At 40.1% G+C, this 19,051-nt stretch overlaps 1 protein-coding gene across 1 annotated transcript in view; it reads right to left on the minus strand.

The window, feature by feature from the left end:
• EXOC4 (exocyst complex component 4) overlaps positions 1-19,051 on the minus strand; it is a 678,192-nt gene that overhangs the window by 584,988 nt on the left and 74,153 nt on the right. The window contains exon 6 of the mRNA XM_037165795.2: positions 10,144-10,387. Coding sequence (XP_037021690.2) covers positions 10,144-10,387 — 244 coding nt within the window. The remainder of the gene's footprint in view (positions 1-10,143; positions 10,388-19,051) is intronic.

Consider the following 19,051-nt stretch of genomic DNA (forward strand, 5'->3'; position numbering starts at 1 on the left):
ATAAGGCCTGAAACCACAAAACTCAGAGGAAAACATAAGAGGGGTAAGGTCCACAATGTAAGTTTTTACAATGATTTTTTGGGGCTTGACAACAAAAGCAAAGGCAACTAGAGAAAAAATAAATAAGTGGGACTACATCAAATTTAAAAGATTTACACAGCAAAAGAAACCATCTACAAAATGAAAAACAACCTATGGAATGTGAGCACACAGTTGCAAATCATATATCCAATAATCAGCTAAGAATCCAACACATAAAAAAAGCTAACACAACTCAAAAACAAATAAAAAACACCCACAATCCAATTTTAAAATTAATAGAGGAACTGAACAGACATTTTTTCAAAGACACGCAAATGGCCAAAAGGTACAGGAAAGGAGCTCAACATAACTGATCATCACAGAAATGCAAATCAAAATCACAATGAGAGATCACCCTGCACCTGTCAGAACGGCTATCATCCAAAAGACAAGAAAGAGTGTTGGCCAGGATGTGGAGAAATGGGGACCTTGTGCACTGTTAGGTGGGGATGTAAAATGGTGCAGCCACTATGAAAAATAGCGTGGAGTTGCCTCATAAAAAGTAAAACCAGAACTAATACCTGATTCAGCAACCCCACTTCTGGATGTAGTGCCTTGTTTTTTTCTTGCCTTGGGGCAAGAAAAACAGGGTATCAAAGAGCATCTACACTCTTGTGTTCATTGAGGCATTACTTACAATATACAAGGCAAGAAAACTAAGTGTTCACCAACAAAGGGATGGGTATAGAGCATGTGGCATACGCCATATACAATGAAATATTCAGCCATGAAAGAGAACATCCTATTGATGCTACAAGATGAATGGATCTTGGGGGCCTTATGCTAAGTCAAATGAGTCCGAGAAAAACCAACACTATAAGATATCACTTACATGTGGAATCTAAATTTAAAAAAAAAAAAAAAAAAAAGGCCCTGGCTGGTGTGGATCAAGCCAGGTGTGGATTCCAATCCAGTAAGGATGTGGAATCCTTACTGGATCGAGCGCCAGCCTGAGAACCAAAGGGTCACAGGTCTGATTCCTGGACCAGGGCACATGCGTGGGTTGCAGGCCAGGTCCCCAGTGGGGGGTACGCGGGAGGCAAGCACACACTGATGTTTCCCTTTCTTTCTTTCTCCTTCTCCTCCCCTCTAAAATAAATAATTAAAATCTTTTAAAAAATAATAAAACCTCAAAGAAATAGAGACCAGAATGTCAATTGCCAGGGGTTAGGAGAGTGGAAAAAATGGGGAGATGATGGCTGAACATTACAAACTTTCACAAACTCTGTGATGAATCATTTCTGGAGATCTAATGCATGCATAATTGCTATAGTTAATAACACTGTATTATACAAGGTATGTCCTTTAGGTATCCAGTCATGTAATATGAAAAATAGAGACATTTATTGAAGATACAAGATAAAAAAACATCAAAGTAGGCACTTGGGACCTCATACAGTTCTAATAGCTATCAGCTGCCCCATTGTATTTTCCTGAACCTTATCGACAGGCTGAAGTCTCTTCCCTTTCAAAGGTGATTTCAGTTTTAGGAAAAGCCAGAAGTCACAGGGCACCAAATCTGGGCTGTAGTGGGACTGAGTCACCTGGGTGACTTGATGTTTTGCCAAATAGCTGTGCATGAGACATGATGCATGAACGGGCACACTGTCATAATAAAGCTGCCAATCACCAGCTGCCCACAGCTGTGGCCTTGTGCATCATCCAAATAGTTTCCTAGGAGGAATGTTCAAGCTTAACGCAAAATTTGATGCCGACTCATTGCTCTACTCAGTCATTTTAATGCAACAGCCACACAGTACACGTGCTCCTTCAAAGGCATCTACCACTCCCATCAACTAGTACAGTGAAGTCATCAGTGTTCACAAGCATACATTCCAGTCCCCTCACTTTGGCTGCAAGGTTGCATTAATGTCACGCAAATTGTTCTCATTACAGTAAAAATGACTGCACTTTTTCTGGACAGACCTCATATAGTTTAATGCTAAAAATGGTTGTATTTGGATACTAAGGTTGTGTGGTTTATTTTCCACTCTATTTTGCAGATATTATAGTGGAAAATAAATTCATCATTTAAGAATTAATTTGAGTTATTACTCCAGTTATTTTAATCAGAAGGAATCATTACAAATGAACCTGCCTATTGGGATATCATGTGGAAAATGTAAAACCCATTTGCACACGAACTGGATCGTGTCCATCTGATTACTTTCCGTGATCCAGGTGTGTGTCTCTGTGCGTTAGACTATTTTCTCACTGCTCCTACAATGGACACTTGGAGAGAAGAGAGAACTAGTTCGCCTTGTTCAGCACCGTATCTCCAGAATCTAGCAGAGTGCCCACCTAATCCATAATTTATGTTGAATGAAAAAAATGAATGTCACATATATTGAGTGTCTATGTGTCATGGACCAAAAATTGGGTCAAACTTAAGGTCTCTGCCCTTATTGAGCTTAAAGTCTAGAGAAGAAAGGCGCCGATCAGAGAACCCTGAGATGAAATCATTGCAAACTGTGTTACGTGCTAAGAGAAAAAACAAAGTGTGCCATGAGAGCGTATGGCCTGGGTACCTGAGCTGGTATGGGCAGCTACTTTTTTAAAAATAATAAACTGCCCTGGCTGGTGTAGCTCAGTGGATTGAGCACGGGCCTGCAAAACCAAGAATCGCGGTTCAACTCCCAGTCAGGTCACATGCCTGGGTTGCAGGCCAGTTCCCAGCAGGGGATGCATGAGAGGCAACCATACATTGATATTTCTCTCCCTCTCTCCTTCCCTTCCCCTCTAAAGATAAATAAATAAACTCTTTAAAACTAATAATAATAATAATAATAATAATAATAATAAACAAAGACAGTTTTTATTGTTGTTTTACACTAGTTATAATTATTGAGCACCATTTATTTGATACCACCTCCTAGTGAACTAGCCATTTTTCTAGTATGTCTGTTTATTGACTTGCAGGAACTCTTTACATATTAAGTTGTTAGGTATTTATATTGCAATTTCCCCTGTTTCTCTTTTAACTTTATAATGTCTGACCATTAGACATTTGTTTTGATGTGGCTATATTTAACAATTTTTTTCTAGCTTCTAGGGTTTTTATCCAATGTAGGACTTCCCCACTCTCAGATTACAAAAAAAAAAGTCCCAAACTTTCTTCTAGCGCATTCTTAGTACTTGTATTTTTGATCCATGTGGAATCTGACGGAGTGGCTACACCACCCTGGAACACACACACCACACCGCACTGTGCTGCGCTGTGCTGCAAGCCCCTTCGTTTCTGCCCCTGTGTGCCTGTCATGGAGCCAACTGGTGGGTCAGCTGAATGAGTGCTGAGCAATTCCATACCGAGGCAGCCACTTTAGAGTCATGGTTTTTCTCAAGGTTGGTGTCTGCCCCATTTCCTGATTTTTATTCTGGTTTCTTAGTCTGTGAAGGCTGTAGATTCATAGAAATACATTCAGTTCTTGCTCTAAAAATGAAAAAATGTATTTTAAAAATGCAGACCTCAGATTGAGAGCATATTATTGTAATAGGGGAGTCTTAAAAAGTCTAAAGACACAGGTACCAATGTTAGTTTTGTAGTAAGTAGAGAGTTTATGAAAAGAGAAATAAATGAAATGCTTCTCATGACTTCTTTAGACCTATTGCTAGAGTCAGGCATACGTTTCTCTTTCAAATATATAGCGTTTCCTTTCATCTTTTCTTTCTCCACTAGTTACTCCTCTCCTAAGTATCTGAAATGTAGGATTTTGTGAAATTGGTCATTTTCTTTTATAGAAAAGGTCATTTAAGAGCAGCTCTGAAGCAAGGCCAAGCATTCATCTTCCTAGCCATTCCCAATCACAGCCTGTAGCACCTGGACATGCTTGGAATCAAGAAGGGCCTCAATCTTAACTTAGATGAGCAGTTCATTCGAATCCAAGCAAAGGGAAGCAAGCAAATTTGAGTTCAGTGATTATGATTCCATTTGATTAAACCTCTAGTTTTGATTACACATATCAGTGAGAACATGCTTTAAATACACTCATCCATTAAACACTGAAGGGTATAAATAGGATGAACCAGGGACACAGAAAGGAAATTTCACTGTTCCCCAACTAGGGTAGATCCCCTGCAGCTGTACTGAAACACGCCGAAAACAAATGAAAGGAACTAATTCTTCCCATTGGCACTTACTGCACCAAGTATTAACTCAAATACACAATTCAGTATCGTGGAAAATAGTACTGATCCCAAATGTATGCACTTTCCAGTAAGACTTACATAAATTAATTAGTGGTAGCCGCATCATACCCTGGGTGCATGAGTAAAGTCAGTGATGCAGACAGCTCCTCAGTGAACCCAATGCGGTAGACTGTCCTTAATTACAGTCTCTAGGGAAATGGGGCTTGGCTGAACGGGCTGGAGGTCTTACTCAACATTACATTTCTTATATCTTTGTTTTGTATTTGTCAGAGTAAAAGAAATCTGCTTTTGATGTGTACTGTTTTGCATACTACAACAGGTTTAAATCAGAGACGGGGCCAGCTAAGGGAGTAACAGGTAGGATCTGTTCCGTGGGTTCTAACTGACACCATTACCCAGTGCCAGCCTCCGGGCTGCATCAAAGCCCGCTTCTCCACTTGGCAGACAGTGGGCGCTGCCGTAGGTCTGAGCACTCGTGGTGTCATAACACAAAAGGTGACCCGTGCTCAACTGACACTGAATTTGTCACCGAAAACACACACAAAACCTTGTGTCAAAGGAAATTCTTCCCTTGTTTAGAAGTGGTGTCAGATATGATTACAGTGCCTTTGTGTGGATTTCAGGATGTATTTCATATCTTTCGGGCTTCTCTAGTTCCTGGCCTATCCTCCAATTATGGTCCCTAACCAGACTGGACCATGAGAGCAGTTAACTCTGTGTGTGTGTGTGTGTGTGTGTGTGTGTGTGTGTGTGTGTGTGTGCACAGCCTGCTTTAGGAATGGGCACATATTAAATGCCCAAGACATTTCAGGAACTAATAAGTAAAAGATGCAAAGAAGATAATTTTTAATGAGAACTGTTTCACTGCATTTTTTTTAAACCTCAGCACTACTCACAGTGGGGTGTAAGGATCAGCAGCACCAATGCCACTTGGGACTCGGAAATGCGAATCGGCCCTGTCATGGAGGGTGATTAAACTGGAATCTCTGGGTGCAGGGCCCACAGGAGTACGCGCTTGAGATGATTCTCCCGCATGGTGAAGTTTCCAAACACTGGGTACAACATCACAGACATCACACAGTTTGCAGTCTGGGGGCATTTATGCTTTGCAAAGCAGCTTGCCATCTGGCGTCTCACCTGAGTGGGCCTCACTACTGGCTTCATCACAGGTGGGAGCATTATTATTAATCCCAGATTTACCCAGGGAAATGTGAAAGCTGAAATACTTTGAAAGTTCGCAAAGCTTGGTGGCAGTGGAAATAAGAGTAGAAGTGGTCTCTTTCCACCATCCGAGTTCGCTTTCTGGCTCACATAAAGACGGTGTTCCTGACTCATTTCCTGGGATTGATTTTGTTTTTCCTCTGCAGAAGGGCATTATTTGCCCTGACATAGTCATTCTCCCACCCACTCCCCCCCACTGCAATCAATGGCAGGCCTCTCAGACGTAGCTGGACATGTTAAGAAGTCTAATCACCAGTCACGGAGTAAATGGATCTTAATTAGCTAAGAATCAAACTGATGACTTAGATTCCTAAATCAACTCCCTGGAGAACTTGTACATTCTTATACTAAAACTAATATACAATTAAGTAATATGTCCCTAAAAATTTAACTTCTATAATGTCTAGGAAGTGGATTTATGAATGCCCTTTCTAATGTTCCACTAAGAGGAAATATTATTTTGGGGATGGGGAAAGATCCCTCCCAGCTTCATTGAGATACATCTGACATATAACACTGTGGAAGTTTAAGGAGTACAATGTGTTAACTTGACACACTGACATACTGCAAAATGACTGCCAGCTCAGCACTGGCTAACACCTCCATCACTTCACGTAATTACCATTTTTTTATAGTGAGCATATTTAAGATCTATGCTCCCCGCAGCTCTGAAGTACACCCGTATTCCTTTCCTGTGTTTTCCATGAACCTTTCTTCAGTAAGACAGCACAGAACGCGCAATGTTCTCTGCGGTTTTTTTACCAGACACTTAATTAATCTTCTTTCGCTCGCAGGGCAGATCAGGAACACTGCAGAATGGCTTCCTCCCTGCAAGGAGAAGGACCTTGGGCAGCCATGGCTCCACTCCCTCGATCCTCACTGCCTTTCAAGACCAACAATTTCACTAAGGGCAACAGGCTCCACCACCTCCCCTGCGATGGGTCTGATGTCTTAACGTTTAAACAGGACCCTCTGCACACAGATGGCGCCATTGCCTCACACCTGCCAGTCATCCTTCCCCCACATTCTTTTCTCTTTCATATTCTTGACAAGACGTCACCCCTTTGGGGACATCTACTTCTTCCATGTCTTCTTCATGCTCTTGTCATGAGTTAAATATTAGAGAACTTCTTCCAGCTTCTTTGAAACAACGATGACGTGAAAATGCTCATGAGCTAGATCCTGGGAAGGAAGCGATGATCAGGAGCAGGAGCTGAAGAAACTGGCTGTGAACAGCACAGGCCACAGGTCACATCAGCCATTGGAAACTGAAGACAGGGTCGCCTTTCTGAGGACCTGCCGGGTACGAAGTGGTTCTGAGGGATGAGCAAAGTGCACGTTCCCCGAACGCTTATCAAGTCTGCAACAACGGTAATTGAATATTCTCCATTAATAGTAAACAGAGGTTTACAAACACTAGGTAGATTGTGAATGACAAAATATTTGTCCTATTAACAGACAACAGATAGTTTGGAAAATTTTAGTTTAGATAGCTTGGGGGTCAAAAAAAAAAACAAGAAGTGGATCACCAAAGCAATCTTTTAAAACTGGCTGAGAAAGGACACTGGCTCTGCAGGAAGTGAACACAAGACAACTGCAGCTTGGTTCCTGCACTGGGCTAACGAAATTGCACGCAACATTAATTCTCTTTCCACAGAAACAAATGAAAACGGCCTGCAATGCATCACAGGCAGAATATATTTAATAAGATGATGCTGAACAATGGCACTTTCAGAGAAAGTTACAGAAATGGTACCTTGGCTCAAAGCAGCACTTGCTCACCGACAACGTGGAACGGGCTTTTCGCCGGCAGGTGAGGGAGAGAGTGTGCCTCTCGGGAGAAATCTCGGTTCTTCTGGCCATGCTCCAACTTTCAGTAAGAAAAACCGATTCTTACACCTTTAAGCATAGGTTCCTCATGGTAATGGTAAAAAAAAATGACGTGCAGTCTTTGACTTTCCCTCTCTCTAAAATAAATGCCACCAACACCTCCCAGTCGAGTTCGATGAACACAAAGTTCCAAGCTCCAAGGCGCACTCAGACAAGACCCCTTCCCAAATTCTAAACCTCTAGAAGCAACAATGCAAATCATCCTTTTCCAGTGAAGTTTCCGAGTGATTAATCCTTGAGAAGGTATAAAGCATTTGACAGCACACAGCCACCACAAATTAGCTCACAATTATTCATTGTTTGGCATCCCAGCCTAAGAATTTAATCTTTGATCTTCAAAAAGTGGTCCAATACCAGAGAGAAAGGTGATGGGGGGGACAGTGAAGTATACAGGGGATCAAGTGTGTGGCGAAGGACAGAGATTCGACTCTGGGTGACAAACACACAATGAAAAATACAGATGATGTGTTATATAACTGAACACCTGGAATGTGTACAATTTTACTAACCAATGTCACCCCAATAAATTTAATGAAAAAAATCTCTAAGTGGTTCACTCCAAATATCTGCTTTCTCTGTACTATTTTATCTCAAAGAGTTTGGGCACAAAATTTCAGATTTGTACATTTTATAAAATATGATTATGTTATAAACAGCTTACATCCTGCCTTCAAAAGCCTTTAAAATGTTGACCAAAAAAACAAAACTTAGGGATGAAAAAAGCCCTCTTGCTGACTCATTCCTCACAGAGAAACATTTATTATTTCCAGGGACAGTATGCTGAATTCTCGCTCATGAGTTCTGGAAGGGGCTAAGGGAACAGAAGAGGAAGAGGTCAAAATCATTTGAAAGACATACTGCTTCTAAGGGTACTGTAATGAAATCTGCAGCAAAGTTATTGATCTATGCCCTTCTGTTCTGTTTACAATATATGCTATCCTCACGTTGTCTCCCTATGGAAGTCCAGCGTATTTATCTCAGGACTTGCAGCAACAGGGCAAACAGAAAAGCAGAATTCTAGAGTGTTTATAAGCAAGAAGGCAAAAGGTCTTCAAGGAAATTCAGGCACTAGGTGAAGAAAGATATTTGATTTGGAACCATTCCTCAGCCTCTCTGGATCCCACTGTGAGTGACCAAATAACATGGAGCTGAAGAAAGAAGAATAAACAAGTGTGTGGATTCATACACACAAATGTGTGTGTGCAACGATACCTCCTGGTGCTCCCCTACTAAGCTCTAACCATATGACCTCACTGAACGCCAGCAACCCTATAAAAAAGCTATTTCCCTCAGACTGTGGAGCTGGCATTCAAAGTCAGGACTCCAAAACCTATGCTCATCAAAACACGTGCCTTGAAATATTCTCTGGCAGAGGAGGGGTAAAGGATGGTTTTTCCAACAATTGCACTTGTGAATGAAGTTTATGAGGAAATTAATTTTTGACGTTTTAAAGTGCAACTTAAATTAATGTTATTTAAATACTTGAGAATATAAGAATGAAAATAGAATATTTTTAAATCCTCACCCAAAGATACATTTATTGATTTGAGAGAGAGAGAAAAAGAGAGAAACATTGATGTGACAGACAAATGTCAATTGGCTGTCTCCTGTATGTACCCCGACCAGGGATCAAACCCGCAACCTAGGTGTGTGCCCTGACTGGGAATCAAACCCGCAACCTCTGGGTGTACAAGATGACACTCCAACAACTGAGCCACCTAGCCAGGGCCAGAATACATTATTTTTCAAAAAAAAAAAATTACAGTCTGGATATTTCTATAGTAAGTAAGCTATTATTATTTCTCCCTAAATCCTTTTAAAATAATCATTTTAAAGCCCTAACTAAGTACAAATAGCAATATTCCCTTAACATGTCAACAAGATTACGATGCCTTCAACACACTGTCTAGCACCTCCCCGGGACTCACATTATTTGAACCAAACAGATGCTCTACTGTGCTCTCTGCTCTTGATGAAAATAGGGTTTCTTTTGTCCTCCCCCCACACCCCCATTCCAAATTCCCACCTTGTACTTGTCTAGTACATGGGAAGAGTTGGGGGTCAGAAGCGGAGGGGAATAGAGAGCTGTGTGGAGTGAATCTTGGATTTTCTAGGGAAGCCTCCATTTCAAGAATCTTTTCCCGGCCACCGTCAGATGGCCTTAGTCTGTGAGGCCCTACACTCTGGTTTGGCACACGTGATCTCCCAGTGTATGACCATCCAGCAGTTCGGACTGGAATACAATTTCAGTTTGCTCTTATGCAATAAGACTTAGGAATCCAAATCCTATTAGCAGTTTTAAATACATACAGTAATTCCTGAGACTAATTTGCCTACTTACAAGTATGACCACATGTTAAAGGAGAAAAACCATGGGGCAAGAAAGACCATGGACTTGCATTCAATTCCAAGATCAGCTACTTGTTCTGTGACCCTTGACTTAATTAATCTCTGAGCCCCAGTTTCCCTAACTGTAAAATGGGGATACTAGTAAGCAGCACATAAAGTTGTAGTGAAACTTAAATGAAATAACATATACATAAATTGCCTTGAATTCTGCTTAGTACTTAGTAAACACACGATAATTGCTTCATTCCATGAGTATGGGAAAATGCTTTGCAACTTCACAACTATGTCAAAAATCAGCTGAGTTATACCCATTCGAGCTGTTTTCAACCAATCTGAGTTTGTACAGACTATACTATCCTGAATTTAAGAAATAACATCAAAAGAAGATAATTCCTTACCTCCCACCGGAGAAAAGGTTCAATAGTTACCGAAACCCCAGCCCGCACCCCCATCTACCTTGGCTGGTTCTCCGAGGTGAGGTTCTCTCCCCTCTGGTAGCTCCTGTCCGCCACCTGGGTGGTGGACCTCTTCACGATCTGTTTGAGCTCCTGCTCCAAGCGCTCTTTGATGGCCTTCACGGTCTCTGGGACCTTCTTCAGTTTGGCCAGCCCCTTGATGAGGACGCCCATGAAAAGGGCGCTGTTGTCCTCCGGGTCCAGTTCCAAGTCCTCCTTGACATCCTGCAGGTTTATCTCCCTCACTGCAAAAAATAAATTAATAAGTAGACGCAGATTCCAATATAAAACTCAACAACAGACTGGGCCTAAAAAATGAGATCTCTGCTTTGATCACTCCCTTAAATAAATGAGAGATTTTTAAGTGATATGTGTAATTAAATTATATTTACACAGTTACTAAAATATAACAAAATAAAAGTACGTTCTTTTTTCTTTGTTTTAAAGATTTTATTTATTTATTTTTAGAGACAGGGGAAGGGAGGGAGAGAAACACAGTGTGAAAAACATCAGCTGTCTCTCGCATACACCCCCGACCAGGGACGGAACCCGCAACCCGGGCAAGTGCCCCGACCAGGAATCGAACCAGCAACCTTTCTCTTTGCAGAATGATGCCCAACCAACTTAGCGACACCAGTCAGGGCAACAATACATTCTTCAAACCATACCCATCAGTTATAATAAGAGACAAAAACAATTAAAAGCAAGTTAGCAAATCTCCACAAGAAGTTTCCACAGATGACCACTTCCGGAATGAGTCAGTCAGTCTGCAACATTTATTAAGCATTCACTGTTTATAAAATGGCATACTTGGCATGAGACTTCAAAAGAGAGAAACCACAGTCTCAAATTCTCATTTATTAATTAGAAGAGATAAATAGCTTGATACAAAGGCTACTACAAATACATGAAGAAGAGACAAATAAGATAAAATTGTAACAAATGATAAAAGAGAGGAAGAAAAGTAAAAGAAAAACAATACATACAAGTGAGACAAAACGCTGAGGAAATGAGCAACAAAGACTATTTCATAAATACATAACCACCCTATGTTTTTTTAAACATTATGTGTAATAAACATTCTCATCTACTGAAGACTGGTCTTCTGCACGTTTTCTGAGAATAACTCTGTGTCACCAGTCTCTGAAGACCTTCAGGCTGTGGCTTTCACCCACCTGAGCGGTTCTGAAATGGAAGAAACAGACCAGGAGAGCACCGCTCACCCCTGCGGGAACCTGGGAGAGGGGCCGGATGGAATCTGAGACTTGCTAGCTGCTGAAAACCACAGGTGCACGTAGGTAAAACCTGTCATGTGATTTCAGGGCCCTCGCTACTGCCAAAAGCAGCACAGGTTGAAGAGGTCTGCCCTACAAATGATTACCTCATTTTACAAGTGGCTGGAGTAAGACAGAGCGAAAGTGAGTACAAGCTTCAATACGGACCCTAACAGTTAAAGTTTCCCCCTCTCCTCCACTGCTCAGAACAACTGGAACATTCTTAAAATATGTGATACTCTGAAAGCACATGTATGTTCTTCTCTGGCAGACTCAGGCTCAACCACACAACAAGCCCGCTCAAGGTTGTTCTGCGCCACTGGGCTCACCGAAGAATGAAAGTATCCCAATCCACGGAGTAAGTCCTTGTAACCACTGGGTCCATTTCTAAGACCTCTGCTTCGGATGACATGTAGGCTTTCTTTGCTCCCAACTCACAGAATGCACTTCGATATGAACCAAAGGTTAATGATATCAGCACTTAAATGAGCTTAATCTTAAACAAGTCCTCTGCATATTTATTTGTGATGCTGTTGTCTTACTTAGATGCACTACACCCCTGAGGCCCATGAGGGGAGAACGGTACTTAAAGAATGACCAAATTCATACCACTTTCTTTACAGTATAGAAGGCATTTGATTATATGGCATGTAAATTAATTTCTTTAATACCAGTAAACTAGAAGTAGAACGAAGAAGCCTTATGCCTCTAAGGATCACATGACAATTCTGATGGCAAATCAAAAACAAAAAAAAGTCATTGAGCTCTGACAGGTGGTGGCTCAGCAGGTTGGACACCATCGTGCAAGGCAAAAAGTCACTGGTTCAATTTCCCAGTCAGGGCACAGGTCTGGGCTGCACCCAGTTCTCAGCCCAGGCGTGTGCGAGGAGCGATGGATCAATGTCTCTCTCACACACGGATGTTTCTCTCCCTCTCTTTCTCCTCCCTTCCCTTCTTGCCAAGAATAAATAAAGTTGAAAATCTTTTTTTTTAAAGTCATTGATAGTTCTCAAAGTGGCAGTTCATGCATCCACATTTTCATTGTGGTTTTGTTTTATACATAAGGAAGTGGACACAAAACGACCCCATCCTATGAGACCAACTGCAAAAGCAAGAAGAAAAAAGCACTTAGCAGCCAAAGGGCCACCGACATTTAAGGAAGAAAATGAATAAGAAAGATAAGCAGAACTTCAGGCAGGAAAAAGTAATAGAAATGTATCTGGGACACAACAATCTTCACAAAAGAGGACAAATAAGTGACAAAGAGGACCATGCAAAAGGCCACCTGAAAAATCACCGCCGCCTGCCACAGGAGTGATTGGTGATGAGATAAATGTGGTCTGAATAAATGGGCCCCTAGATGATGTAGCAAAAAGTTACTTATAGCCACACTAATGTGATAGATAGCCTATTTAAAAATAAATAAGCAAGGTATGCACGATGAAATGCCATAGCCCCAAATGGCACGTTTGTTTAGAAGCTTATCTATCTGTTTGTCTCCTGAAATCTCCTACAGCATAAACACTGAGCAGATCCAATATTAATTAATTTATACTCTCTATTTCACTTACATCAGCTGAAAATTAAAAGGCAATTTAAAAGGATAATATAATCAACCACGAAGACCAGAGTCTAATAATCACAAAAACCCTGTGCGGTCAGATAGAATTATTGGTGCTTTATGGAAAAAGCCTTGCACAAAAATAATTTAGCTGAAATTCAGTAAGGCCGCATACCACAATTAGAACAAAATGTACGTATTTCCGGGCCGCCAAACCCCAAAGCATTTTGTTGCATCTGTATTGGTATAATATGTGCTCGGTGTGTGGGTTTTAGAACACTTTAACAAATAATTCACTCCCTTTCCCAGTTTCTCACCTTTGATATTTCTGCTTTGAGTATCCTGAGGAGTTCTTCAGCCTGGTTTTGAAGACTTTCACTGACAGCAGAATGCAAAATGCTGGAAGACTTTCAGTCTTTCAACCAATTATGTCTATTGCAATCCTACTGGCCCCAACTGTTTCTTATTAGACAGACAGGCAGGCAGGCATATGTACCTACACATCCACATCTCAGCGGATGTAAAGCCTGCCAGTGGTCGAGGGCAAGCACGGAATCCTGAAGGAGGCTGAACTGAGACACTTTGGGACTCACTAAATAATTAACTAGATGATATCTAAGGTCCTTTCAAGCTCTACAATTTCACGGTTCCAATAACTACAATTTAATATACATCTCTGATTACCAAGCCTATGGCTGATTCTGTATACTACCAATATTATCAACACAGCCCATTAAAAATGGATAAACAAGGTGAACAACCCGCTTGTGCAGCTAAATATTTTATTTTTAAAAAAATCTGCTTCCTTGATGCCCAGAGCGTACAGAAAGGCTTTCTTCTCACGGTATGCTGGGAAAGAAAAAGCTGGTGACATATGCCATACCTGCACACATGTATCTTCAAATTGCTACAGATGAGGTCCCTGGCAAAACGCTAGTTTCAATTAAATACACTATAGCCATCTATCATTTATAGTTATACATGTTAATTAAGGTATTATAAGAGATCATGGTAATGTTTACTACAGAAATTCCTACTAGGTGCCATTCCTTACCTTATGCACAATACCTAAATTACATAACAGATATGTCTTTGACCTGCATAATTTAATTTACACGTATTCAAGAACATTAGCCCTATGTAAGAGAACTGTCTGCCACTACTGAACAGAACTCGATATAAAAAGGGGTCTTCAAACAATTGCAAGCCTAATGAAGGCCTCTAACGTATTAGGATCATGTATCCACCATGCTGCTGTCTCCGCAGATGGGAACCTGGCCTGCGAACATGGACAATATTCTGAAGCAGAAAATAATAAGAAAGTTGCCGCTTGAAAGTAATTCTTGCGCCTCTGGTCAAAATATTACTACAAATTCTACTTACTTTAGATATCCAATCTACTTTTTAAAATGCATTATTATATATAAAATATAAATGAACAAATTTAAAAAATAGTCTGGCTCAAAATGGAGAGCAGTATTTCCGTAGATGAGAACCGCACGCAGTGAGCGCGGCCAGAGCGCACGTCCACGTGCAATTGAACTTATAAAAGTCCACAGGGCTCCGGGTGAGGAAGCAGGCACTGAGGGCAGAAAGGGCCCGCATAGGGTTACACATAGGGTTACGGAGGCCCTGTGGGCTGGGAGTTCACCAAATCCTCCAAGGGCTGTCAGCACAGGCCCAAAACAAGCTCTAGCCCTAGACCAGCAGGTTGTGGGCCTCACCAAACCCTGCTCCTCCTCCATTCATGTCCCAGTGGAGGCACCTGGTCAACTACCATTCGTTTCAATACCATTCCTTTCGCCATGAAAACCTGCTTCTAACACCTTTTATTCTAATTAAGGCACCTGCACCCCGGAGTCGACTTACAATATCTGATACGCTGGTGGCCTCTGGAGTACAGAGTCCTGATTGGGGTCTTTCAAATGTTAACTAACTACCCCTGGGGTGTGGAGTCCTGATTAAGGCACTTCAAAGGCGTTAACTGAAGCACCCCTAAGATGCAGATTAAATTACTGTAAAGAAAACTAGAGACCATATAACATCCCACTGGTGAGGAGGGACGGCCAAGAGCTACTTGCCAACTGCTACTCGGGGCTATCATTTAACAGGAGCTGGGATTTTTTTAGCCTGGGCACAGGGATGGATGGTCTCGATTCTGAGGTGGACATACACTGAGTCCCACACTGCACTGAGTTTTGAAAGCATAGTGACAGCCCAGGCTGGTGTAGCTCAGTGGGTTGAGTGCCAGCCTGGGAACTAAAGGGTTGCCAGTCTGATCCCCACTCAGGGCACATGCCTGGGCTGCAGGCCAGGTGCCCAGTAGGGGACACACGAGAGGCAACCACATATTGATCTTTCTCTCTCTTTCTCCCTCCCTTCCTCTCTCTAAAAATTGTTTTTTATTTTAAAGATAGTCTAAAAAAAACAAAAAAAAATATTCACAGAACTTAAAAAGCATAGAAATAGTACAGTGTGCACTGGTTCTTCTGTAAGTAAAAGCAGGCTAAGAGATATGCCAGTCTGTTTGCTTTGGGGAAAGTAGAGTGGATTGGGATAAAAACAAACTAAGTGTCATAGATTAGTTTCCCTTGGGACATTTAGAATATGGAGGATGTGCCTTTGAAAGTCAAAGCAGCAGCTAATGGAGAGAAGCTACTAAAAACGTAAGAGGGTTACATGATAAGAGAACAGATAAGGAAAAGATGAGTAAGTTCATAGTTTAAATTAATATTCATACAATATACTGGATTGCAGTCATCTGTTGATATCTGTTTTTATAAGTTCAATTGCACGAGAAGACAGATGACAGTAGTAGAAAGAACAAAAGGTTGGCCTCACACACTCAGATTTGATTAGCATCTCTGCCGCTGCTTGTGTGATCTCTCGAATCATTAAAATCTTACAAGACCACAATTTCTTCATCTATAAAATGGAGGAACATTACCTACAAAACTGCGCACATTAAATGTGATGTGACATCAAAACACAAAAGCAAAGCCCCCCAAATTAAAAATTGTAAATGTAAAACTTCTGGCTTTAGGAAATTTCCAGTTGCTGAAGACAATGGTGGGTGCATAGGTCCCCATTTCTCAGTATTACTTCCAAAAACAACATAGAACAACAAAAAGAGCAAGTCCTAAAAATCATGCCCTTAAGTTAAGGGCATGCCTTAATTGCTGAAGGCAGCAATTCCCCAAATTCAAAACGACTGTAAATAAAAATAAGAAAAGAAACACGCCCACCCCCGCTGGGCCACAGGCTCTGTTGCAAATGCGGACCGTGAAAAACTGCTGAGGAGACAAGAAGAGAGTGAGTGATGAACCAAAGACTGATCTGAAAGTATCAGTAGAAAGACGAAGTATACCCTAAGTTTCAAAACACTACAAAAGTATCCAAGCAGATCAGAGTATGAATGACGGAGAAGGAACTCAGAAGCAGACACAGGGTGGAGCAGTGTTTGAGTGTTTCAATTCGTTTCTGGGTGAAAAAGACAAAAAGAAAGAAGTACCCTTTGGCTATTGGCTGGTGAAGAGAGAAAGAAGCATAAAGGGAAAGTTCAGGATCCTATAGGACAAGAGAGTCCAAGTTCCATGAACAAACAGCAGCCTCCCCCATCATCAAAAACAAAAAATCCACTGAAGTGCTTGGATTCTGCTTTACCGACAGAAGAGGGAGCCAATGAGCTAGGATTTCTATAAAACACCCTAAACCATCAAAATGATCAGAAAAAAAAAAAAAAAGAGATTCGTGGAGAGGTATACTTAAAAAACCAGAAACCCAACAACAGAGGAGAAGTCCCTGTAATAAAACCACTTTGAAGTGCACTAAAACTGAATGACAAAGCCGGATGGAATTAATATAGTCAAATAAGAATTTGGGGATATAAAAGACACCTTGTCGAAAATCCAAAAAGAAGAGAGATGCACAAATAAAGAAAGGTATGAGAAGAAAATTGACTAAACTCAAGAAATATGAAAGAAAAAGGCAAATTTATCTCATACATTAAGAATAAATTATGAAATGCCCATAGGAGAATAAATTCAAATGAGTGTTTCATAAAGGGTATTGAAGCAATGCAGAATCAAAATAGAAAATAAAGGGAATATAAAGAAAAAAGAAAGAAGACCAAAGGAAAAAGTAGTAGAAATGGAAGACAGGCAAGAAAAAAAGTAATATATTAGACAAAAAGCAAACAATATAACAAAATGAATACTTAAAATTATAAGTCAAGAAAAGTTGCCAAAAATTTTAATCTATAAAATAAAAGAGCCCATTGAGTATCAGGGAAAATTAACCCCAAAATATCAACTCCAAGACATTTCCTACTGAAACTATTCAACTCCTAAGTCTAAAGTCCTCAAGGCCTAAAGGATCAAATAACCTAGAAGGCAAAAAAAAACTAGACTGGCATCAGAATTTTCATAAAACACATGAAGGAAGACAGTAACACAGCATTTTACTAAAAATTGCAGGAAGTAAAAGTGTAAACCGAGACATTTATACCCTCTCCAGCTGCCTGTTAAGGGCCAGGCTGTGGGAGCCGAGCAGCCGTGAGCCTCTCTCAGAGGGTCTTGTAGATGATGGACTTCACCCAACCAAGAGACAACTGAGAAAATGTCAGCAAAAAGAAGATCAAGCATTTAAAATATGTAAAAGTAGACTTAAGACAAAAGCAAAAGTAGGAGTATGGATGAAAAACAACTATACAAATAACTAAAGTAGTTTGTCGTGACAAAGCAAAAATCATGCAACTAGAAATTGGCAGGAGAGAAAGAGGAAAACAGAGTAAGTGTATCATTTTTTATCAAAACAACAGATGGGAATTAAAAGGATACAAGTAAAATGAGGGAAATCAGAGAGAAAAAGGCAAAAAAAAAGGAGCAAAAAGCATTTTTCAAAGATTTATTAAATACATTACAACACCATGGGGGAAAAAACTCTTCCTAAACAGCAAAAAATTCAGCATAAAAAGCAAATAATATTTCAGAAACATAACAGATACAATACACACTCATAAAATACGATGTTAGAGTTGAGACAAATATATCAGTCATATTGATATACATATGTCAATTGATTCAGCTCACCTACTAAAGGGATTTTCAATGTGACTCACAAAGCAAGGGCCAATTATATGCTACACATATTTCTAAGACAAACTAATTTAGAAAAGCTAGAACTAGAGAATGAACAAAGGTATTCCAGTCAAACAGCATTAGCCATGACAAAGAAGGGCATTTAATCCCAAAGCCACAATTCATAATAAAGCTGTAACACTTATGACTATATACCAAATAAAAGAATAACCACCATTTGAAGGGCAGGGAGGTACAGGCAATGCAGAGACACAGAGGAAAAACATGCTAAACCTTAATAAATCACACACACAAAAAGAGACAGAAGACCTCAATGATACAATTAAATAAATATACCTACAGCTATCTATCAAATGCTACACCTAATAATAGAGAATGAACCTTCTTCTAAAGTACGTACCATAGGACATTCACAAAAATTGACCATATATTAAGTTACAAGAAAATGTCAGTAACTTCCATAAAGAAGAAATAGTATAAACAACACTCTCTAAGTTAAATGCAATAAAACTAGAAATTAATTTAAAAATCACAAAAAAACCTTTTATCTTTAAATTTAAAATTTTCCTACTCAATAGGAGAATTTGCTTTCTCACCCAAATACAGACTGAAATAAGACAGTTTTTTCAAAATAGCAATGAAAATACTATATATTAATATCTATGGGATACAGTTAAAGTGCTTTTGAGAGAAAAATTCATGCTATTAAACACTTTTATCAATAAAAATGAAAGAATTAAACATGATTTCAATTGAAGGGAAGGGTGAAGCACAAAGAAGGAAAAACTAAAGGTAAAAGCAGATAATAATGAGGTACAGAGAGAAAAATAATAGACCTAATCAATAAAATTGAAATACTGGTGATTTCTTGGGGGAAAAAAAGTAACACTACGGACAAACTGCCAGCTACTTTGATCAAGAAGAAAAGGAGATGCATGAATAAAGAATAAATGACAAAAGGGCAACAAAGGAAAA

The sequence above is a fragment of the Artibeus jamaicensis genome, unplaced genomic scaffold, assembly GCF_021234435.1.
Source record: "Artibeus jamaicensis isolate MK-2021 breed Jamaican fruit bat unplaced genomic scaffold, CSHL_Jam_final scaffold_3307, whole genome shotgun sequence".
NCBI lineage: Eukaryota > Metazoa > Chordata > Mammalia > Chiroptera > Phyllostomidae > Artibeus > Artibeus jamaicensis.